The following is a 25,557-nucleotide window of genomic DNA, read 5'->3' on the forward strand; positions in this document are numbered from 1 at the left end:
ATATATTTTTAAGGAACCAGTTGGTTGCTCTCGTGAAATCCCTTTTTTCTTTTTAAACACCTTTATTGGAATATAATTGTTTTACATTGTTGTGTTAGTTTCTGCTGTATAACAAAGTGAATCAGCTATATGTATACATATATCCCTATATCCCTTCCCTCTTGCGTCTCCCTCCCACCCTCCCTATCCCACCCCTCTAGGTGGTCACGAAGCACCGAGCTGATCTCCCTGTGCTCTGCGGCTGCTTCCCACTAGCTGTCCATTTTACATTTGGTAGTGTATATATGTCCATGCCACTCTCTCACTTCATCCCAGCTTATCCTTCCCCCTCCCCATGTCCTCAAGTCCATTCTCTACAACTGTGTCTTTATTCCTGTCCTGCCCCTAGGTTCGTTAGAACCTTTTTTTTTTTTTAGATTCCATATATATGTATTAGCATACGATATTTGTTTTTCTCTTTCTGACTTACTTCACTGTATGACAGACTCTAGGTCCATCCACCTCACTACAAATAACTCAATTTTGTTTCTTTTTATGGCTGAGTAATATTCCATTGTGTATATGTGCCACATCTTCTTTATCCATTTATCTGTCGATGGACACTTAGCTTGCTTCCATGTCCTGGCTATTGTAAATAGTGCTGCAATATACATTGTGCTACATGACTCGTGTGTGTGTGTGTGTGTGTGTGTGTGTGTGTGTTGGCAGAGCCAGCTGAAGCTTTACTCTGAAAAAGACACTTGGATTGGCTTTTAGTTGGGGGCGTGAGCAAGAGAGGGAGCCCCAGGCAGTTGACTCCCCCCGGGGTGGGCTAAGGACGGGGCTGAGCCTCAGGTCTCTGGTTCCGACACTCCCCCGCACAACTCCTTCTTGCAGGAGCAAGTGAGTGGGGAGGCTGGGAGGGATCGCAGGAGTCTTTCACTTGGTCAGGACGTCAGAGGACTCAGATACCAGCTTCCCATCATGGGTCTCAATCTTCTTCACAACCACAGCCTTGGAACTGGTACGGCTGAAGGAGCTAGAGCCCCCTCCAGCGCCCAAGCTGGACTGGTAGGAGCTCAGGCCGTAGTTGAGGCCAGGGGTCCCGTAGGCTGAGGTCAGCCCACCTGAATACCCGCTGGTGGTCTTGGTGTGGATACTCACGTTCTGCATCCCAGACTCCAGCCGGCTCTCCTTGCCCTCCAGCAGCTTGCGGTAGGTGGCAATCTTCACGTCCAGGACCAGCTTGACGTTCATCAGCTCCTGGTACTCACGCAGCTGCTGTGCCATGTCCTGCGTGGCGGTTCTCAGAGCAGCCTCCAGCTCAGCCAGCTTGGCCTGAGCATCCTTGATGGCCGGCTCACCACGCTGCTCAGCATCAGCAATGGGGGCCTCCAGGGAAGCCCTCTGGCCTTTGAGGCCCTCAGTCTCAGCCTGAGTCAGTTGATGTTCCAGTTCATCTCAGAAATCTCTGTCTTCGTGTGACGGAGGTCATCCCCGTGCTTCCCAGCCAATGTCTGCAGCTCCTTGTACTTGATCTGGTACATGGTCTCAGCCTCGGCCCGGCTGTGGTTGGTGATCTCCTCATACTGGGTCTTGACCTCGGCGATGATGCCGTCCAGGTCCAGAGAGCGGCTGTTGTCCATGGACAGGACCACGGAGGTGTCAGAAATCTGCGACTGCATCTCACAGATCTCTTCTTCATACAGTTGCCTGTAGAAGTTGATCTATTCAATCAGCCCTTCCAGGTGGGACTCCAGCTCTACCTTGTTCATGTAAGCTTCATCCACATCCTTCTTGATGATGACAAATTCATTCTCCATGTCTGCGCTTTTGGATCTCTTCCTCATACTTGGTCTTGAAGTCCTCCACCAGCCCCTGCATGTTGCCAAGCTCCACCTCCAGCTTCAGCTTCTCCTGGACCACGGTTTCCAACTGATGCCAGAGGTTGTTGATGTAGCTTTCAAACATGTTGTCTGTGTTGCTCCAGGCTGGCTTCTGCTGCTGCAGGAGGTTCCATTTGGTCTCCAAAATCTTATTCTGCTGCTCCAGGTGTCGCACCTTGTCGACGAAGGAGGCAGATTTGTTGTTGAGGGTCTTGATCTGCTCCTTCTCCTGGGTGCGCACGGCCTAGATGTTGGGGTCCACCTCCAGCTTGAGGGGGCTCAGCAGGCTGTGGTTCACTGTGACAGCTGTGATGCCTCCCAAACCCAGGGCCCCACCATAACCTCGAGCCAGACTCATGCTGGTGCCCAGGCCACCCCGGAAGTTGCTGCTGCTGCCCACCCAGGAGAAGCCCGAGGAGCTGGTAGCTGAGGCTCGCGCCCATCTCTGGAGCTCGTTTAGGCTGTGCTCTGAATCCCCTCTCCTCGCACACCCCAAAACAATGGTCTCTTGCCTCAGGCAGGTCCAGACTTTTTCCCGGACTCCCTCCCGGCTAGCCGTTGCGCACTAGCCCCCTTCAGGCTGTGTTCACATAGCCAACCCCAGTCCTCTCCCTGGGATCTGACCTCCGAAGCCAAAGCCTCAGCTCCCAGCCCCCACCCGCCCTGGCGGGTGAGCAGACAAGCCTCTCGGGCTGGTGAGTGCTGGTCGGCACTGATCCTCTGTGCGGGAATCTCTCTGCTTTGCCCTCTGCACCCCTGTTGCTGTGCTCTCCTCCGTGGCTCCGAAGCTTACCCCCGCTACGCCCCGTCTCCGCCAGTGAAGGGGCTTCCTAGTGTGTGGAAACTTTTCCTCCTTCACAGCTCCCTCCCAGAGGTGCAGGTCCCGTCCCTATTGTTTTGTCTCTGTTTTTTCTTTTTTCTTTTGCCCTACCCAGGTACGTGGGGAATTTCTTGCCTTTTGGGAAGCTTGAGGTCTTCTGCCAGCATTCAGTAGGTGTTCTGTAGGAGTTGTTCCACATGTAGATGTATTTCTGATATATTTGTGGGTAGGAAGATGATCTCCATGTCTTACTCCTCCACCATCTTGAAGGTCCCTCCTCATTAAAATATTTGATAAAAAACTAATGTATTTTAAACTAATTATATTATCAAAGTGGATTTATCTAGTTTTTCTTTTTAATATACCAAGCCCCAATGGAAATTTTATTCAAAAGATTATTTCTTCTATATAATGTAATCATGAATAAAAAATTAGGTGACTGGTAAATTTAAAAAAAAACACTACCTATTGAAAGGTTATCCACAATAGTGAAAAAATTTTCCTGTAGCAAATTTCAGGATACTTTTTCTTTACCTACTCTTCTTTCATTTGTCTACCCTTTTATTTTCTATTGGAAAGTTGGTGATTTAAATTCTATTTAAAATTTGACAGTTTTTGCCTTAACTTTATGTTCTTTTTATTGCACACATATAGGAAAGAGGAAAAACTGGAATCACCTCAGTATAACCGAAAGAAAGGAATCTACTACACAAGACAATGATGAGTAAGTTTGTTGTTGCTGAAATAATATACTCGTGTGTCTTAAAAGAAAAAGGTCATATTTGTTAAAGTGATGATTTAAGATAAATCATTTCTTTGCAGAAATGAATAGTTTATACCTGAGTAGAAGTATTTTTTCTTAAAGAAGTAAAATACTTTATTTATGATGTGTTTTGCCATGTTCATATGATGGTGATATATGATACCTTTATTTTAATACCCATTTAGCCCAGTTTCCCCAGCCTATGCATAAGAGACTAGCTTAGGGTAAAACTGAGGGAAACACCCTCTTTGGATTTACATGGATGGACAAGTAATACACTGTCTTGGAACATAATTGCTGGTTCAAGAGCTAGGAACACAGTGAAGCCAGCAGAGTAAGGAATCTAGAGGAACCTAGAAGGCTTATCGGCCATCAGTCATTTTCATATTGGCCTGTCAGGGGTGCCTTGAATGAAGTCATTATGTGTAGGAAGCTACTGCCTATGTATTCTGGGAAGAATATTTATATCTATCCACTGAGGCTGGAAAAATTGAAATAAGCAGAACAGGGGGTTAAAGTTTTAAAGTACTTCATATGTTCAGCTCATTTACCTTTCCAGCTGTATCTTCTGTGTGCCATACAATATGATGGATGGGTAAAGATGAGGAAAATGAAACATCTACCCATTGGGAGCTTATGGTCTCATGTTGTAAGTTAATGTATCTACTCTAACTTAGAAATGGGTTATGGGTTATGTTTCAAAATGTTATTTATTTAAATTGAAGTATAGTTGATTTACAACGTTGTGTTAGTTTCAGGTGTACAGCAAAGCAATTTAGTTTTATATACATATATATATGTGTGTGTATATATATATATGTTATTACAACCTATAGATTATTACAAGATATTGAATATAGTTCCCTGTGCTATACAGTAGGTCCTTGTTGTTTATCTATTTTATATTGAGTAATGTGAATCTGTTAATCCCAAACTGCTAATTTATCCCTCCCTTCCCCCCACTTTTCCCTTGGTAACCATAAGTTTGTTTTCTATGTCTGTGAGTCTGTTTCTGTTTTGTAAGCAAGTTCATTTGTATCATGTTTTTTTAGATTCCACATATAAGTGATATCATATGATATTTGTATTTCTCTGTCTGACTTACTTTACTTAGTATCATCTCTAGGTCCTTTCATGTTGCTGCAAATGGCATTATTTCATTCTTTTTAATGGCTGAGTAATATCCCATTGTGTATATACAACACACCTTGTTTATCCATTCATCTGTCGATGGACATTTAGGTTGCTTCAATGTCTTGGCTATTGTAAATAGCACTGCAATGAACATTGGGGTGCATGTATCCTTTCAAACCATGTTTTTATCTGTATATATGCCCAGGAGTGGGATTGCTAGATCATATGGTAGCTCTATTTTTAGTTTTTTAAGGAACCTCCATACTGTTCTCCATAGCAGCTGTACGACTTTACATTCCCACCAACAGTGTAGGAGGGTTCCCTTTTCTCCACACCCTCTCCAGCATTTATTATTTGTAGACTTTCTGATGATGGCCATTCTGACTGGTGTGAGGTGATCTCTCATTGTAGTTTTGATGTGCATTTCTCTAGTAATTAGCGATGTTGAGCATCTTTTCATGTGCCTCTTCGTCATCTGTATGTCTTCTTTGGAGAAATGTCTATTTAGGTCTTCTGTCCATTTTTTGATTGGGTTGTTTGTTTTTTGGTTATTTAGCCACATGAGCTCTTTGCAAATTTTGGAGACTAATCCCTTGTTGGTTACATTGTTTGCAAATATTTTCTCCCATTCTGTGGGTTGTCTTTTCGTATTGTTTATGGTTTCCTTTGCTGTGCAAAAGCTTTTAGGTTTAATTAGGTCCGATTTGTTTATTTTAGTTTTTATTTCCATTACGCTATGAGTCAGCTCGAAAAAGATATGGCTGCGATTTATGTCAAAGAGTGTTCTGCCTGTGTTTTCTCTGTGAGTTTTATGGTGTCCAGTCTTACATTTAGATCTCTAATACATTTTATTTTTGTATATGGTGTTAGAGAATGTCCTAGTTTCATCTTTTTACATGTAGTTGTTCGGTTTTCTCATCACCACCCATTGAAGAGACTGTCTTTTCTCCATTGTATATTCTTGCCTCCTTTGTTGTAGATTAATTGATCATAAGTGCGTGGGTTTATTTCTGGTCTCTCCTGTTCCATTGATCTGTGTCTGTTTTTGTGCCAGTACTGTACTGTTTTGATGACTGTAGCTTTGCAGTATAGCCTGAAGTCAGGGAGCCTGATTCCTCCAGCTCCATTCTTTCTCAGGATTGTTTTGGCCTTCAGGGTCTTTTGTGTTTCCATACAAATTTTTAAATTACTTGTTCTAGTTCTGTGAAAAATGCTATTGGTAATTTGATAGGGATTGCACTGAATCTGTAGATTTCCTTGGGTAGTATGGTCATTTTAGCAATATTGAGTCTTCCATTCCAGGTGTACGGTATGTGTTTCTGTTTGTGTCATCTTCAGTTTCTTTTATCAGGGTCTTATTGTTTTTGGAGTACAGGTCTTTTTCCTCCTTTTGTAGGTTTATTCCTAGGTATTTTATTCTGTTGGATATGCTGGTAAATGGGATTGTTTAATTTCTCTTTCGTTGTTAGTGTATAGAAATGCAACAGATTTCTGTATATTAATTTTGTATCCTGCAACTTTACCAATTTATTGATGAGCTCTAGTAGTTTTATGGTGGCATCTTTAGGATTCTGTATGTCTAGTATCATGTCATCTGCAAACAGTGACAGTTTTACTTCTTTTACTTCATTTCCAATTTGGATTACTTTTATTTGTTTTTCTTCTTGATTGCTGTGGCTAGGACTTCCAAAACTATGTTGAATAAAAGTGGCAAGCGAGGGCATCCTTGTCTTGTTCCTGATCTTAGAGGAAATGCTTCCAGCTTTTCACTGTTGAGTATTATATTAGCTGTGGGTTTGTCATATGTGGCCTGTATTATGTTGAGGTATATTCCCTCTACACCCACTTTCTGGAGAGTTTTTATCATAAATGGATGTTGAATTTTATCAGAAGCTTTTTCTGCATCTATTGAGATGATCACATGCTTTTTATTATTCATTTGTTAATGTGGTGTTTCATGTTGATTGATTTGCTGATATTGAAAAATCCTTGCATCCCTGGGATAAATTCCACTTGATCATGATGTATGATCCTTTTAATGTATCGTTGGATTTGGTTTGCTCATATTTTGTTGAAGATTTTTACATGTGTGTATTGGCATGTAATATTCTTTTTTTGTGATATGTTTGTCTGGTTTTGGTATCAGAGTTACGTTGACTTCATAGAATGAGTTCAGAAGTGTTCCTTCTTCTACAATTTTTTGAATGGTTTCAAAAGGGTCAGTTTTAACTGTTGTCCAGATGTTTGGTAGAATTTGCCTGTGAAGCCATCTGATCCTGGACTTCTGTTTTTTGGTAGTTTTTAAATTACTGTTTCAATTTCAGTAGTTGTGATTGGTCTGTTCATATTTTCTGTTTCTTTCTGGTTCAATCTTGGGTCTGAGTGTTTTTTAAATCATTTGAGTGAACCCTAGAATGCATTTTCCATACAAATTGTGTTATTATTTGTGGTTATAACCTCAAGTCAGGGCTACAAGTCTATTTTTTTCATAATGTAGGTGAAGTATAGTATTAATCAGTAGTAGTCTAGATAAAAACATATGGAGAGTGCCACTTAGAGTACAATAGGGACAAAGGGAAGAGTTTTCTCAAAGAGGTCTCCTTCTTTGACAGCTTCATCTATCACCTGTACCCCTTTATCTGTTTTTATAGCTGCTTTCCCTAGCCATACTCCCCCCAGTTCCAAATATTTTCATGTGCCCTATCCCACAGATATTTTTGTTGTTAATTACCGTTCCTCCTTCCTCTAAGCAAAGTTCCAATTTCCTTGGTGAAACCAATCTCAACTAGATATTAAATGAGAAGCATTATTTTTTTGTTTAACTCATTTAATATATTTTAAAAGAGACAATAGATGTACATAATAAAAACTCAAACTGTACAAAGGGATATATAGAAAGCAAGTGGCAAGTAACAATTTTTGAGTCACATATAATCTTGTATTTGAAAGCAATTACCTGTTAAACCAAATTAATCTCTGATACAGTTGTATGAAATATAACAAACTTAGAAGTAAAAGTAGACAGGCAATGAGAAAATATTTTTGGACAGTAGTGATACCATGTAAGCAAACCAGACTTACCTGTTGCTTTCCCCTGAATCAGCTCCACTTAAGCTATCCTAACTTTTCATAGTGTTTTTCCTTTTTTCTTCTTCTGAACCCATCAATCTGCTTACAGCTTGACATTTTTTTTTAACTTTTTGTTTTATATTGGAGTATAGTTGATTAACAATGTTGTGTTATACAACAAAGTGATTCAGTTATACATATACATAGTAGCTCCCATAGCAGTGAGCTTTCAAGTAGCAAGGGAGGAGCAAGAACCTTTGTTATGGGTCACTTAGGAATTTGCCAATATTTATTTAATTTCCCTCAATATTTGTTTCTAAAGATCCCTGTTATTTATGTATATCACTCCATGACTTGGTGTTAGAATTAATGAATTTAAGTACAAGCCAAGATATCTTACAATGTATAAAAATTATGTGTTTCTGATTGTTTTTTTCCACTCATCATAAAATTACTCAGACCTAGTCAATAGAGCTGTTTTATTAGCTTTAGTAATAAGCTCTTTATTTATTCCATTTGTTTAGATTTGTTCTATTATTCTGTAAAACCATTCTAAAGACTTAGATTTTTTAAAACCTGAAATAAAACCAAACATTTTGTATTTTTAGATCAATTTTAAATGATTATAACATTTTATGTTTTGTTTTGGCAATTGTATTAGGTTGTGGTTTTCCAGAGAAGCAGAACCAATAGCAAATGTACATACATATAGTAATATAATAATGACAACAAAAATGTATTACTGATGTAATAATTATTAATTAATAATAGATTAATAATGAATTATATATACAATTACCTATATAGATAGACTTATTATGAGGAATTGACTCATGCAATTATGGAGGCTAAGTCCTACCATGTACCATCAGCAAGCTGGAGATCCAGGAAAGCCAGTGGAGTAATTTCAGTCCAAGACTAAAGGCCTGATGACCAGGGAAGCCAATGGTGTAAATCTCAGTTCAAGGGCAGAAGAACAATATCCCAGCTAAAGCAGGCAGGCAGGGAACCCATCCTCCCTTCCTCTGCTTTTTCTTCTATTCAGACCCTCAGTGCATTGGATGATGCCCACCCACATTGGGGAAGGCAATTTACTGAGCTAATATTACGAAGACGGTTGCATAACAGTGATTTTCTAACCCTATCATTCTTTCTGTTAGCTGGCCTTTTTGAAATTCATGAGTTCATAGTGATATAGTGTCTTTCCTTGCCTCCCCCTTTCCATATTTGCACTCCTTTTCAAACAGTAGATCTCTGGCTCCTATTAGCAGCAGTCCATTTGCACACTTGCTTATTCCTACAATATACACAAAATAGTTTCAGAATTCCTGCACTGCTAAAAACAAACCTGCAAAAGCATTTTTGTTTGTATTCTTTTTTGTCTTTAGTTTGAAGGTATATAGTCAAATTACTGTGTTCAGAACTACTTGGATTAGTTCTCCATATGAAGAATTAGTCAGTCATGTGAAGTAGTTAGGTTAGCTTGTTGATGTTTATATGCAATTTTGATTTTTTTTCTCATCCTTTTTTATTTTTGTTTTTTGACTATGTAAAACAACTGATATGGTTCCAAAAGTCAAAACTTTACAAAAAAGTATACATAGAGATGTGTTACTATTCCCTGCTGCATTCCTTGTGTGTAGTCCCTATAAGTAACCAAATTAATTAGTTTCTGGTTTACCTTTCATATGTTTATTTTTATAAAATTAAGCCATTTCATTTATTTTATCTCATTTCTCTTCTTATACAGAGATAGCATACAATTTATACTCTTTCATACTTCGCTCTTTCCACTTACGAATATGTCCTGAAATCACTGCCTGTTAATCGACTTGGCAAGTTTTAAATGTAAGAATTCTCCAGCAGGAAAATATAGTTCCGTGTTTTAGGTAAATTTTTTTTTCCCAGAAGACAGGCAATTAGTGACATGTCAATAAAGCTCAATATGTCGATAAAGTTTGTTTATAAATTAAACAAACACCTACACATTAATATTTTATGTGAACTTCCATATTCTTTATTCTCTAAAAGGAAAATATATAATTCACTGCCATTGGTTTTTCTTCCTCTTTGCAATTTCTTGCTGCTGCTGGCACTGCTACAAAAAATGCAGTAATGGTGACTGTCCTTCTATAAAGTTTATTTTCATATAATTGTAGGTTTGTCATTTTGAGAAGTAGAACATAGATCATGTGTACCCTATTCCCACTTTCCTGACATGATAACATCTTGCAAAGCTGTAGTACAATATCAGAACCAGGAAACTGATGTTGATACAATGCACCAATCTTTATTCAGGTTTCTAAATTTTACAATACATATTCATTCATATATGTGTGTATGTTCTATACAATTTTATCACATATGTAGTAGGTTCATGTATCCACCACCACAGTCAAGATACAGAATAGTCCTGTCACCACAAGGATCCCTCCTGCTGTATAAAGTGTATTTTCAATCACTGGTTTATTCTCTTATAAGCAGAAGAGTAACTTTTATTTCTATACTAATCCAAATAAGACCTATTTAAAAGTAATGTTATGCCGTAAATGGGTTTTGTTTTTTGTTTTTTATTTATACAATTTAATTGTGACAAGTAACCACATTTCAGAATTCTGATTTTCTCTTTACTGTATTTTAAGTATTTAATCAAAAAACAAGAATACTGACTTATGGGTCATTTTCTGCTTAAATGAAGGTCTCTGGGGGTAAGTTAGTTGAAAATGTTTATCAAAAGCTTACGATGAAGATATAGTTATGCCTATATCCTGTAGGTGATCAAAGACTAAGAGGCAAACCAGTATTTACTTCCATTTTCAACTGTTTAAAATTCTTGAAAGGAAAGAATGAAAACTTTCCTCCAAACATCAGTAACAAGACAAGCGTGCTCACTTTCACCACTGGTATTCAATATTTTACTGAAAATTCTAGCCAGAGCAATTAGATAAGAAAAAGAATGAAAAGGCATCCAACTGGAAAAGAAGAAATAAAACTATCTCTATTTGCAGATGATGTGATCCTATAGAGAGAGACTCCCAAAGAATGCACAAGAAACTGCTAGTACTAATAAACAAATTCAGCAAAATTACAGGGTATATGATCAATACACAAAAATCAGTTGTGTTTCTATACACCTGCAGTAAACAATTTGGAAAGGAAATGGAGGCAATTCTATTTACAGTAGCATTTAAAAGAATAAAATACCTAGGAATAAATTTAACCAAAGAGGTGAAAGACTTGTGCACTGGAAACTGCAAAGTATTGCTGAGAGAAATTAAAGAAGACCTAAATAAATGGAAAGACAGCCTGTGTTCATGGGCAGAAGATTTAATTTGTTAAGATGTCAATACCTCTACCCAAAGTGATCTACAGATTCAGTGTAGTGCCTATCAAAATTCTACACCATGTACAAAAATTATTCAGTCATAAAAAGGAACGAGGTTCTGATACATGCTACAAACACAATGAACCTTGAAAGCATATGGTAAGTGAAATAAGCCAAATGCAAAAGGACAAACATTATACAATTCCAATTATATGCAATATCTAGAATAGACAACTTCAAAGAGACAGAAAGTAGATCAGAGATTACCAGAGGCTAAGAGCTATTGCTAAATGTTACAGAGTTTCTGTTTGTGGTAATAGAATAGTTTTGAAAATAGATAGTAGTGATGGTTGTACGATGTTGTGAATGTAACTAGTACCACTGAATTGTACACTTTAAAATGGTGAAAATGGCAAATCTTATATATATTTTGCCACAATAAGAAAAAATTTTTTCAATTAAAAACTAGCTACAGGGACTACTTGAATATGCACTGTCTGGCAAGAAAGCAGAGTAGAAGGATGTGAACTCACCCCTTCTTACAGAAACATCAAAATCACAACTAACTGCTGAACAACCATCAACAAAAAATGCTGGAACCTACCAAAAAAGATACCGTACATCCAAAGACAAAGAATATGCCACAACAAGATGGTAGGAAGGGCACAATCACGATAAAATCAAATTCTACACCTTCCTGGTGGGTGACCCACAAACTGGACAATAATTATACCGCAGAAGTTCTCCCAGAGGAGTGGAAGTCCTGAGCCCCAGTCAGGCTTCCCAGCCTGGGGGTCTGGCAACGGGAGGAGAATCTGGCTTTGAAGACCAGTGGGGTTTGATCGCAGGAATTCCACAGGACTGGAGGAAACAGAAATTCCACTCTTGGAGGGCACACACAAGGTCTTATGCACCAGGAGCCAGGGAAAAAAGCAGTGACCTCATAAGAGACTGGGCCAGACCTACCTGCTAGTGTTGGAGTGTCTCCTGCCAAGGCGGGGGGTGGCTGTAGCTCAACTGCGGGGACAAAGACACTGGCAGCAGCAGTTCTGGCAAGTACTTATTAGCATGAGCCCTCCTGGAGATCGCCATTTCCTCCCCAAGACCTAGCCCCACCCAACAGCCCATAGGCTCTAGTGCTGGGACACATCAGGCCAAACAACGAACAGGCCAGGAACGTAGCCACACCCATCAGCAGTCAGGCTGCTTAAAGTCTTCCTGAGCATGGCCCTGCCCACAAGAGGGTAAGAACCAATTAACCTACCTAAGGAGACAAAAGACCTGTAGTCTGAAAGCTATAAGAAGCTGATGAAAGAAATCAAAGGTGACATAAACAGATGGAAATATATACCATGTACTTGGATTGGAAGAATCGATATTGTCAAAATGATTATACTACCCAAGGCAATCTGCAGATTCAGTGCAATCCCTCTCAAATTACCAATAACATTTTTCACAGAACTAGAACAAAAAATTCTTAAAATTTGTATGGAGACACAAAAGACCCTGAATAGCCAAAGCAATCTTGAAAAAGAAAAACAGAGCTGGAAGAATCAGTCTCCCTGACTTCAGCCTATACTACAAAGCTACAGTCATCAAAGCAGTGTAGTACTAGCACAAAAACAGAAATATAGGTCAATGGAACAGGATAGAAAGCCCAGAAACCCACACACCTATAGTCGTTTAATCTATGACAGAGGAGGCAAAACTATACAATGGAGGAAAGGTAGTCTCTTCAATAAATGGTGCTGGGAAAACTGGACAGCAACATATAAAAAAATGAAATTAGGACATTCTCCAACACCATATACAAAAATAAACTCAAAATGGATTAAAGACCTAAATGAAAGACTGGGTACTATAAAACTCTTCGAGGAAAACATAGGCAGAACACTCTTTGACATAAATCGCAGCAATATCTTTTTTGAGCTGACTCCTAGCATAATGGAAATAAAAACTAAAATAAACAAATCGGACCTAATTAAACCTAAAAGCTTTTGCACAGCAAAGGAAACCATAAACAATACGAAAAGACAACCCACAGAATGGGAGAAAATATTTGCAAACGATGCGACTGACAAAGGATTAGTCTCCAGAATTTACAAAGAGCTCATGTGGCTCAATAACAAAAAACCAAACAACCCAATCAAAAAATGGGCAGAAGACCTAAATAGACATTTCTTCAAAGAAGACATACAGATGACCAAGAGACACATGAAAAGATGCTCAACATCGCTAATTACTAGAGAAATGCACATCAAAACTACAATGAGAAATCACCTCACACCAGTCAGAATGGCCATCATCAGAAAGTCTACAAATAATAAATGCTGGAGAGGGTGTGGAGAAAAGGGAACCCTCCTACACTGTTGGTGGGAATGTAGAGTGGTACAGCTGCTATGGAGAACAGTATGGAGGTTCCTTAAAAAACTAAAAATAGAGCTACCATATGATCTAGCAATCCTACTCCTGGGCTATAGCCAGAGAAAAACATGGCTTGAAAGGATACATGCACCCCAATGTTCATTGCAGTGCTATTTACAATAGCCAAGACATGGAAGCAACCTAAATGTCCATTGACAGATGAATGGATAAAGTAGGTGTGGTACATATATACAATGGAATATTACTCAGCCATTAAAAAGAATGAAATAATGCCATTTGCAGCAACATGGATGGACCTGGAGATTATCATACTAAGTGAAGAAAGTCAGAGAAAGACAAGTATCATATGATATTGCTGATATGCAGAAACTAAAAAAAAAAATGATACAAATGAACTTATTTATAAAACAGAAACAGACTCACAGACCTAGAGAGAGAACTTATGGTTACCAGGGCGGAAGAGTAGGAAGGAGGGATAGATTGGGAATTTGGGATTGACATGTACACACTGCTATATTTAAAATAGATAACCTTGGTCAGCTAATCTATGACAAAGGAGGCAAGGATATACAATGAAAAGACAGTCTCCTCAGTAAGTGGTGCTGGGAAAACTGGACGGCTACATGTAAAAGAATGAAATTAGAACACTCCCTAACACCATACACAAAAATAAACTCAAAATAGATTAAAGAACTAAATGTAAGACCAAGACACTATAAAACTCTTAGAGGAAAACATAGGAAGAACACTCTTTGACATAAATCACAGCAAGATATTTTTGGATCCACCTCCTAGAGTAATGGAAATAAAAACAAAAATAAACAAATGGGACCTAATGAAACTTAAAAGCTTTTGCACAGCAAAGGAAACCATAAACAAGACGAAAAGACAGCCCTCAGAATGGGAGAAAATATTTGCAATCGAATCAACGGACAAAGGATTAATCTCCAAAATATATAAACAGCTCATGCAGCTCAGTATTAAAAAAACAAACAACCCAATCCAAAAATGGGCAGAAGATCTAAATAGACATTTCTCCAAAGAAGACATACAGATGGCCAAGAAGCACATGAAAAGCTGCTCAACATCACTAATTATTAGAGAAATGCAAATCAAAACTACAATGAGGTAGGCTTCCCTGGTGGCACGGTGGTTAAGAATCCGCCTGCCAATGCAGGGGACACGGGTTCGAGCCCTGGTCTGGGAAGATCCCACATGCCGCGGAGCAACTAAGCCCGGGCACCACAACTCCTGAGCCCGCACTCTAGAGCCCGCGAGCCACAACTGCTGAAGCCCACACGCCTAGAGCCTGTGCTCCGCAACAAGAGAAGCCACCGCAGTGAGAAGCCCATGCACCGAAGAGTAGCCCCCGCTCGCCGCAACTAGAGAAAGCCCACGCACAGCAACAAAGACCCAAAGCAGCCAAAAATAAATAAATAAATAAATAAATTTATAAAAAACAAACAAACAAAACTACAATGAGGTATCATCTCACACCAGTTAGAATGGGCATCATCAGAAAATCTACAAACAAGAAATGCTGGAGAGGGTGTGGAGAAAAGGGAACCATCTTGCACTGTTGGTGGGAATGTAAATTGATACAGCCACTATGGAGAACAGTATGGAGGTTCCTTAAAAAACTAAAAATAGAATTACCATATGATCCAGCAATCCCACTACTGGGCATATACCCAGAGAAAACCATAATTCAAAAAGACACATGCACCCCAATGTTCATTGCAGCACTGTTTACAATAGCCAGGTCATGGAAGCAACCTAGATGCCCATCGACAGACGAATGGATAAAGATGATGTGGTACATATGTACAATGGAATATTACTCAGCCATAAAAAGGAACGAAATTGGGTCATTTGTTGAGACGTGGATGGATCTAGAGACCGTCATACAGAGTGAAGGAAGTCAGAAAGAGAAAAACAAATATCGTATATTAACGCATATATGTGGAACCTAGATAAATGGTACAGATGAACCGGTTTGCAGGGCAGAAATTGAGACACAGATGAAGAGAACAAACATATGGACACCAAGAGGGGAAAGCGGCGGGGGGTGGGGTAGTGGTGGGATGAATTGGCCGATTGGGATTGACATGTATACACCGATGTGTATAAAATTGATGACTAATAAGAACCTGCTGTATAAAAAAATAAATAAAATAAAATTCAAAAATTCAAAAAAAAATAAAACAAAATAGATAACCAACCAGGACCTACTGTATAGCACAGGGAACTCTGCTCAGTATTATGTAATAACCTAAATGGGAAAAGAATTTGAAAAAGAATAGATACATGTGTATGTATAACTGAATCACTTTGCTGTAAACCTGAAACTAACACAACATTGTTAATCAACTATACTCCAAAATAAAATTAAAAAAGAGAAAAACAGCTACAGGAACAGCTAAAGAAAACCTCCTTGAGAAAGCTTTTGCGAATATAATGGAATAAATAGACCTAAATACAGAAAAAAAATTCTTTTGACAAGAAATGTCCAATTTTTTATATTGTTCAGATTTTTTATTTAACCAGTCTTTCTTCAGAGAAAATGCCATTAATTAATTTTGATGTGCATAAGAATCTCCTGGAAAAACGTATTTCTAGGCCCCATCTAGTGATATTCTTGATTAGTAGATCTTGAATGCAGCCTAGTTTTTAAAAAGTTGTATCTTTACCAGTCTCACCAAGGAATTTTGATGCCAGTGGTGAGTTACGCTTTGGGAAATATTATTATAAACATAGGTCAGAAACACCTCAGTTCAGCATCTTTTCATGTGCCAGTTGGGCATCTTTGTCTTCTTTGAAAAAATGTCTATTCAGCTTCTCTGCTCATTTTTTAATCAGGTTTTTGTTGTTGTTGAGTTATATGCATTCTTTATATATTTTGGATATTAACCCCTTATTGAATATATGATTTGCAAATATCTTCTCCCATTCAGTAGGTTGCATTTTCATTTTGTTGATGGTTTCCTTTGCTGTGCAGAAGCTTTTTAGTTTGATGTAGTCCCATTGATGTATTTTTGCTTTTGTTTCCCTTGCTGGAGAAGATATATCTAGAAAGATATTGCTAAGACTGATGTCAAAAGAGTATACTGTCTAATACACAGTTGGTGGGAATGTAAATTGGTGTAGCCACTTTGGAAAACAGTATGGAGATTCCTGAAAAAATTAAGAATAGGACTGCCATATGATCCAGTTATCCCATTTCTGAGTATTTATCCAAAGAATACAAAAATACTAATTCAAAAAGATATATGCACCCTTATGTTCATTACAGCATTATTTTACAGTAGCCAAGTTATAGAAGTAACTTAAGTGCCCATCAGTGGATGAATGGATAAAGAAGATGTGGCATAGCATATATATATACAATGGAATACTACTCAGCCATAAAATAAAAAGATGAAGTCTTGCCATTTGTGATAACATGGATGGACCTTGAGGGTATATGCTAAGTGAAATAAGTCAGAGAAAGACAAATACAATATGATTTCACTCATATGTGGAATATAAAAAACAGAGAAACAAAAAAACAGAATAAATGAACTAAACAAAACAAACATGTAGATACAGAGAACAGAGTGGTTACCAGAAGGGAGGGGACAGAGGGAGGGCAAAATGGATAAAGGGGATCAACTGTATGGTGACAGATGGAAACTAAATTTTTGGTGGTAAGCACACTGTAGTGTATGCAGAAGTGGAAATATAAGGTTGTACACATGAAACATATAATTTTATAAACCAATATTACCTCAAAATAAAGAGGAAAAAAAAACACCTGGGTTCAAGTCCTGACTGTGCTCCTTATTGTGTACCCTTGAATAATTAAATAATTTATTTATGCTTCAGTTTCCATACCAATAAAATGGAGATAATATTTACCACAGAGTTGTTTTTTTGTTGTTGTTGTTTTTGTTTTAATTTATTTACTTTTATTTATTTATTTTTGGCTTGTTGGGTCTTCGTTGCTACGCGTGGGCTTTCTCTAGTTACGGCGAGCAGGGGCTACTCTTCATTGCAGTGCGCGGGCTTCTCATTGTGGTGGCTTCTCTTGTTGCGGAGCACGGGTTCTAGGCGTGCCGGCTTCAGTAGTTGTGGCTTGTGGACTCTATAGTTGTGGCTCACAGGCTCTAGAGCACAGGCTCAGTAGTTGTGGTGCACGGGCTTAGTTGCTCCGCAGCATGTGGGATCTTCCCGGACCAGAGTTCGAACCCGTGTCCCCTGCACTGGCAGGCAGATTCTTAACCACTGCACCACCAGGGAAGTCCCCAGAGAGTTGTTTTAAAGATTAAACGGGATACAGCTTGTAAAGTAATAAATACTATGCTTTGTATTTCGAAAGAGCTCAAAAAATGTTAGCAATATATTTCATTTTTATAATCCAGCTATCATCAATCCAAAATAATTTAGATTAATAGAGTTAGGTAAATAGAGGTTCAGTGATGGATTAACCTTTTTCTGTATAAGACATTTTTTTTTAACATCTTTATTGGAGTATAATTGCTTTACAATGGTGTGTTAGTTTCTGCTTTATAACAAAGTGAATCAGCTATACATATACATATATCCCCATATCTCCTCCCTCTTGCGTCTCCCTCCCACCCTCCCTATCCCACCCCTCTAGGTGGTCACAAAGCACCCAGCTGATCTCCCTGTGCTGTGCGGCTGCTTCCCACTAGCTATCTGTTTTACATTTGGTAGTGTATACATAATATTGTGAGAATAAAGAAAAACTTGTTCATTAAACTTATTGTGGTAATCATTTCATGATGTAGGAAGGTCAAATCATTATGCTGTACACCTTAAACTTATATAGTGTTGCATGTCAATTATATCTCAATAAAACTGAAAGAAAAATTAAAATAAATTTAAAGAAAAGAAAATTTTGAGGATTTTATCCCTGTTATGTACATGCAGCTCTCAGGTTTCTTGAGATTTTATAATAATACAGTCTCTTATGGGTAGTGACTTTCAAATAAGTTTTTAGTAATGGAATTAATTAAGAGTTCACTTGTGGCCTATGAGAGTATAGTGTTAGTAGAGTAGTAAGGCAGAAATCTGAATATTTGAATTTAATTTCAGTATGGAGGAAGTGGAGATTGATCTAGACCATTACTTTGAGCAATGGTTTATAAAAGAGACAATATTCATTAAGTAAAAGGAGAGTTAAACAGCATCAGGGGCCCAGCAAAATCATATATGTACTTGTAATATTGACCATCAATAGTGCTGTAAGTTTTCTCTAGCACTCACAGCTTGGGCCAGGAATGAATAAAACAAATAGGTAGGAAATCCAGGATTACGTATTAGACACGCATGTGTGTGGCAGGTTAAGGGACTGAGAAAATTTTCTTTTTCTTCAAGTTTTTTCCAGCTTAATTGAAATATAATTGACAAATAAAAGATATATATTTAAAGTGTATAACGTGATGATTTGATATATGTATACATTGTGAAGTAATTATGACAGTATTGTTAATTAACATATTTATCATCTCACAGTTACCTTGTTTTCTTGGTGGTGAGAATGCTTAAGATCTACTCTCTTATCAATTTGAAGTATACAATATAGTATTTTTAACTATAGCTACCGTGCTGTGCATGAGATCCCCAGAACTTATTCATCTTATAAATGAAGCCTTGTACCCTTTGGCCAGCATCTCCCTGTTACCCCCACCCAGCTTTCTCAGTGATGTAACAAACTGATGAACTATGAAGTCTATGATCAGAAGGACGTAAAAGAAAGAAAAAAATAAAAGATGAGCATATTTCACTTGGATCTAGGAATGGATGTTCACTGGACTAGGTCTTTTTTATTTTATTCATTGATCCATCAAATAATATCTACCATACTACAGACACCATGCTAGGTAACTTGGTTTATAACGTAAACAAGTAGAGACTGTCCTTGCCTTCATGGAACTTACAATCTGGTGAGGAAGACAGATGCCAAACAATTGGAAGTTACAGAAAGGGGGAAATCAGGATCTTTAAAGACCGTTATGGCTTTTAGACGTTTCTCCTCTTCTCTCACTACACCCACAGTGCCTGCACAGTTAATACAGTAGGCACCATGGGTCGCATGCTAGGGAATCTTGAAGACATTAGTGGGCTCCTTTCCTATCTCCTTTGCCTCCCTTCTTCCATGTCTAGAATGGCACAGCAACAGCTGAGTTAATCACCTGTATCAGCAATTTTTAGTCAGACGCACCAATTTAATGATAGTTTCTCCTTATTCTTTTAGTTCTCCCCTCAGAATATATCTGAGGAACTTTATGGAGAAAAGGAAAATGATGAAGCTAAATTTGAAGGTAAGAATGGAAAATAATTGAAAGCAGTCAAGATGGGAAAAAAAACAATTGGAGCAGAATGATAGTTTTGAAAGTTACATTACATATGACTTGCTTGAAACTGTGGAAGAAATTTAAAGCATAATTAATGGATACATCCCTCCATGGATTTTATGTGGTCGAAGCATCTAATTTCAGTTGTTCTTCAGAATAATAAGACTTCCTCTTTGGGGAAAATGAGAGAACTCTGAACTTCACGTGAGACTTTTCTAGGCAAATTGGAAAAGGCACCGAAAACCCTGAATTTTTGGCATGTGGCTTTCTCAAGAGAAAAAGAGATATTAATAGTGAACATACCGTAAGAATTTGCCCTGACATAAGGCAGTCTGGCAAAAACATGTCAAAACGTGAACAGCTTTCTGTTGTGCCAGAGCAACTGGATCATAGTTTCTTTTTAAAAGTATCTTAGAGGACTAACCCAGACACTTTAAAAATACTAGTTGGTAAAAAAAAAGATGATGCTGGACTTTTACTCTACTGACAAACAAAAAAAGATTCATTCAAGGAGGACCAAGATTTCAGATTTCTCAAGTTGTACTACGGTGGTCTTTGGCCATAATATAGGATGTGATCAAATCTTATAAGGATGCCATGAAGCTGGCAGCAGTCACTGGATATCGGGATGCAGTACCCATCAACATCTGCGTAGCTTGCAATGGTCATTATAAGATGAAGGATTTGATCCAATTTAGTCCAGCCAGAGGCAAATCTGTTTACGAAAGGAGTAGTGTTCTATAAAATATGAATGGCACCTACTGATGACACTTTCACTCACCAACTTGAAAGAGGGAGCAACAGTAACTTGGAAATTTTGTAACAGAAATGTATTCTGCAGGCAGGAATAAGTAAATTAGTGAAGGGACATCGAGATGATATTAAAGCAAACAGTGATGCTGTCTTAAGGCAACAAAGTACAGTTTGAACCATCCATTGAAAATACAGAAAATGCTGTTAGCAGCAATAAAAATCTAGTCTCCAGCACAATGGGATTAAATATAAAAATTGCCATTTTCTCTAGGATGAAGACAGTGGCAACCATTCTTCTCCCAAAAGCTGCTCAGCAAGTAGTTTATCTCCAAAGATTATGAAGCCTGTCCACTGAGTCAGAAGATGTAGAAATGGAGAACACACTTCCTGAATTTCTCAAAATTTAACAGTTGGATGACAGTTTTAAAACCATTCTGTGAATTTGGTTGCCACCGAGATGGGAAAAGGAGTTGATTTCACCTAGGAAGAAGTAAAAGGAGGAGGAGGAGGAAAGGAAAGGAAATTAAAATAAAAATTACAAGAGTGATGGAGTGTCCCACTACTCTACTTGGTCCTGCAGTGGAGGCAAGTTTCCCTGCAAAAGTAGCTTAGGCATGTGAAGAATATCTTGATACTCAGTGAATTGATACTCAGTCCAAAAACTCCAAGGTTACAGTTTGCTTAGCTGCTGGATAACTATCTTAACTTGGGAGAGAGATTTACTAACAGGATTGTTGGGGATGCTACATAGCACAGCTCCTGGGGGCACCTTTCACATCTTACTCTATCTGAACAGAGCTCCTTTGAGTCATTCAAGATGGCAACCCTGCAGGACCCATCCCTTCCCACACAATTCCCTGAGGGTAGACAGGGAACAGCATCAGTTCCTTAAGGTGTGATAAGACAGTGTGGAGAGGCTCTGCCCCTCCAATCCTCCCAGGAAAGGGATGCAATGAAAAGAGCCCCTAGGACTCCTTCTCATAGCAGAGTAGCTTAATTGCCTCAGCTTTGCACTTCTGAAGCACTTAGTAGGCTTCCGTAGAATATAGGGGAAGCTGGAGGTTCCCAGCCCTGGGTGGGAGTCACTTAAGTCGTCTTGCTCCTTCAGGCTTTTGGAGCTCAATTGGAGGAGCTGGAATCCTTTTATGATACTGTCACAAACTGAGGTTCCAGTGGTGAGCAGTTGAGGCCTCAGACAGATAGATGACTTCTAATTTAAAATGCATAATAATAAAGGTAAATTTTTAAAGAAAGAATATGACCTGTAATTCCACTATCCTCACATAATTTTTAGCTTTTGCATAATGCTTTCTCTCCATTCCTTGTTGCATACTTAGATATATATTTTACTTAGTTGAAACATACTGTTCAGAGACTTCCCTGGTGGCACAGTGGTTAAGAATCCACCTGCCAATGCAGGCGACACGGGTTCGAGCCCTGGGCCCGGAAGATCCCACATGCCACTGAGCAACTAAGCCCGTGCACCACAACTACTGAGCCTGCGCTCTAGAGCCTGCGAGCCACAACTACTGGGCCCTCATGCCACAACTACTGAAGCCCACGCACCTGGAGCGCGTGCTCCGCAACAAGAGAAGCCACTGCAATGAGAAGCCCGCGCACCACGACGAAGAGCAGTCCCCGCTCGCCGCAACTAGAGAAAGCCCACGTGCAGCGACGAAGACCCAATGCAGCAAAAAATTAATTAATTAAAAAAAGAAAAACATACTGTTCATATTCATTGTGTATGTACATTTAACATCACATTTGTCTTATTTTTTAATAGCACACAAATGTTAATGGATAACACTGATGTGATTTTTTTTTTTTTTTAAAGATTTATTGATTGATTGATTGATTGTTATGTTGGGTCTTCATTTCTGTGCTAGGGCTTTCTCTGGTTGCGGCGAGCGGGGGCCACTCTTCATCGCGGTGCACAGGCCTCTCACTATCGTGGCCTCTCTTGTTGCAGAGCACAGGCTCCAGACGCGCAGGCTCAGTAGTTGTGGCTCACGGGCCTAGTTGCTCCGTGGCATGTGGGATCTTCCCAGACCAGGGCTCGAACCCGTGTCCCCTGCATTAGCAGGCAGATTCGCAACCACTGCGCCACCAGGGAAGCCCTGATGTGATTTTGAAAAGCATTTAAAGAGAATATCTAGTTTCTCTCATAAAATCGATAGTATAGATTTGTGCTCTCCGAAACAGTAGTCACTAGCCAGCCACACATGCCTAATGAGCATTTGAAATGTGACTATTCTGAAATGAGATGTGCTATGCGTGTAAAGTATACGCTGAATTTTGAAAAAAAAAGTAAGTATAAAATATCTCGAATAATTTTTATATTGATTATATGTTGAAATGGTAATACTTTGGATATATTGGGCTAAATATATCATTAAAATTAAGTTCACCTATTTCTTTTTACTTCTTTTAATGTGGCTACTAGAAAATTTTTAATTACATATGTAGCTTGCATTATATTTTTGTTAGACTGCACTGGTATAGATTATCATACACAGCTATGAGATCTTAAAATTGAAAAAGAAACTAAAATTGCAGCCATAAGGAAATGGTTAAATCATCTTTGGTGTATTCACTAGGTACAATATTGTGCAGCTTTTAAAATTATAGACACATGAATATGTGTGTGTTTGTGTGTGTGTAATGTTATATTAAGGCAAGAAAGTGTGATATAAAGTTATAAAAATATTTTAAAAACCTAAGATTTTTCCAGAATGCTAATATGCTAACTAGAGATATGTTTAGAAGGAAGGTAGAATTACAAAGTGAAGTTTTCTCTGTTTTCAAATTTAAAAGAGTGCCTTTGTGTCTTTGTCACACTGAAATATATTAAAGCTAAAAGACTTGGTTTTTTAGTAAAGAAGATCACTGGGTAACACTGATTCATAGGCTTAGATCTAGGTAAATAAGGAGATGGTGATGTATTAGTTTTCTCAAAGTGGTATGGGGGAGAAAGGACAAGCCAGCTACATCTTCTCTCCCACTGCTTAGTGGGAATGAGAAAGTGAAACACCAAAGGACAGGATGGGAGGTAAAATATACTGTTTGTAAAGGAATGAAAGCATGAAGGAGGAGCATTTACATCTTTTACCACTTTGAAAAATATAAAGAAAAGGATTAGAAAACTGAATCAAAGATGCTTTCAAAAGAATTAAAGCTCTGAAAGTGCCTGATCTTGCTGAATATTTTTTTCTTCATTCATAGATTCATGGTGTTGCTATCTAAAGTTGAGAAATCATCAGACGAATTCATGGAAATAATGCAAAATTTAAGTAATATACAGGTTTGCTTTTTTTGGCATATAATTTTTCATATTCTGTTACCCTATTTGAAAAAGAATAGGAGACTCCAATCCCAGAAAGAACTTACAGGGGATATGTTCAATTTACTTTTCATGGGAACTTCTTTTCATATATGAACATTAATTAACCATAATATTTTAGTAATATCTGGCTTCTTCACATTTAAAAGTAAATTTATTAATTATGTTTAGTCTTTTTAGTTAATAAATTGTTTTTATTCAGGTATTTTAAGGCTTGCAATAGTTAACCTAACAGAAAAAGTTAAATTTCATTATCATAGAGTTTAAGTTTTTCATATGAAGGAAGCAGTGTACTGTATTTTCACTAGACTTGTCAGTAGTATTATATTTGTAGAGAACTTAACTCATTTACGATGACTTTCTTTTAGGCTTTGGAGGACAGTAGAGAGCTTGAAAATCTCATTGGTATCTCCCATGCATCATGTGTCTTAAAGAGAGAAATGCAGAAAACAAAAGACCTAAGTAAGAGAAATTTATGAGTTTTTGATTGTGTCTCTCTATTACTTGTTTGCAAACTTAGAACAGGAAGCCACATATCTTTTGCCAGGATATGTTATTTCAGGGATTCTTCTTGAATGTGAAGGGAAAGAATGTACCTTGGTAACTGGTATTAGGCTTTTTTTTAAAGCAGTTCTCATTCTTTAAAAAAGATATAAGGTATTGCATTTTATACTTGATATTTATAAGTATGTATTGCTTGAAATTATTGTTTCTTATGAAGTTGTTTCTTCCAAAATGAGAAATTATTTAATATTCCGTATTAATTTTTAATGTGAGATTTTTTTTTCCTTTAGTGACAAAAGTAACAAAACAAAAACTATTTGAAAAGAAGAATTCAGGACTTCCCAACAAAGGTAAAGAATTGTGTTTTAATTTATTACATAAAGAGATCCTTTCATCTCATTTTATCATTTCAACCAATTATCATGGGCCCTTTTTTTTAAAAGACCACGAATCTCATTTGAAAAACATTATATTGCATTTAGCAAAAGACCGTGTCTGGTAAGATCAGCTTCCCTGATGATTGAACTTTTGAAATACAATTTTCGGTTCAAGAGTTAAATTTTGTCTTCTATCAAAAGTTCTTTTTGAGAATACAAAGTGGTGCAACAACGCATTAATATATGGCAGCTTTTAATGGTGAATTAGAAAGATCCACAAAACATGAAAAGTTACTTTGTAACCAGTGTTCTGAAAACTTTCAGATTATTAATGACATTTGATCTACTGTGAACTCTTATACCTTGGAGCATTTCACAGTATGGGAAACTAAATTAGCAGATTTTAAGTTCTCGTAACACATGCACATTCATACCTCAGTAAGCAAAATACTATAAAATATTAAAACCATTAGACCAACTTAAGAGGGATGATTTTAATATTACTGACATGAATGCCATTTGGCAATCTCTGCAGATGGAGGTAGGCCTTGAAGTGGATAGCCATGTTTTAGTCTACCATTTTTGAGTACCAATGACTGCCATTTGTTGAGGACTAGTAATTACTGTGTTCCCAATACTAGGATCAGCAGATCATTACAACAACCCTGCAAGATAGCTATTATTGTCATTATAGATAAGGAACAAAGACACAGAAAAATATTAAGTAACTTGCCCAAAGACGCTGCTACTTAAGTGTCAGAGCAGGGATTCCAACTAAAGACCAGTCTTACCTCAAAAAGTATGGTCTTTGCATTTTTCCATGTTGTCTCTTCCTAAAACAAATGAAATCATCCAGTCATCCC

General features: G+C 37.9%; 1 protein-coding gene and 1 pseudogene across 7 annotated transcripts in view; one reads left to right on the forward strand and one right to left on the reverse strand.

The window, feature by feature from the left end:
• Positions 1-25,557, forward strand: part of ITGB3BP (integrin subunit beta 3 binding protein) — an 87,918-nt gene that overhangs the window by 48,376 nt on the left and 13,985 nt on the right. For 4 of the 6 annotated variants that reach the window (XM_082359436.1, XM_082359438.1, XM_082359441.1 and 1 more), the window contains 4 exons: positions 3,340-3,409; positions 23,696-23,774; positions 24,182-24,275; positions 24,608-24,667. In XM_082359436.1, coding sequence (XP_082215562.1) covers positions 3,340-3,409; positions 23,696-23,774; positions 24,182-24,275; positions 24,608-24,667 — 303 coding nt within the window. Of the gene's footprint in view, positions 1-3,339; positions 3,410-19,620; positions 19,688-20,744; positions 21,058-23,695; positions 23,775-24,181; positions 24,276-24,607; positions 24,668-25,557 lie in introns of those variants that run through there. The other 2 variants (XM_082359437.1, XM_082359439.1) reach the window with 2 other exon arrangements.
• LOC309610506 (keratin, type II cytoskeletal 8 pseudogene) lies at positions 698-2,430 on the reverse strand (annotated as a pseudogene). The gene has a single exon. The product of its transcript is annotated as a keratin, type II cytoskeletal 8 pseudogene (transcript).

Source organism: Balaenoptera borealis, assembly GCF_965194805.1.
Source record: "Balaenoptera borealis genome assembly, chromosome: 1".
Lineage (NCBI taxonomy): Eukaryota > Metazoa > Chordata > Mammalia > Artiodactyla > Balaenopteridae > Balaenoptera > Balaenoptera borealis.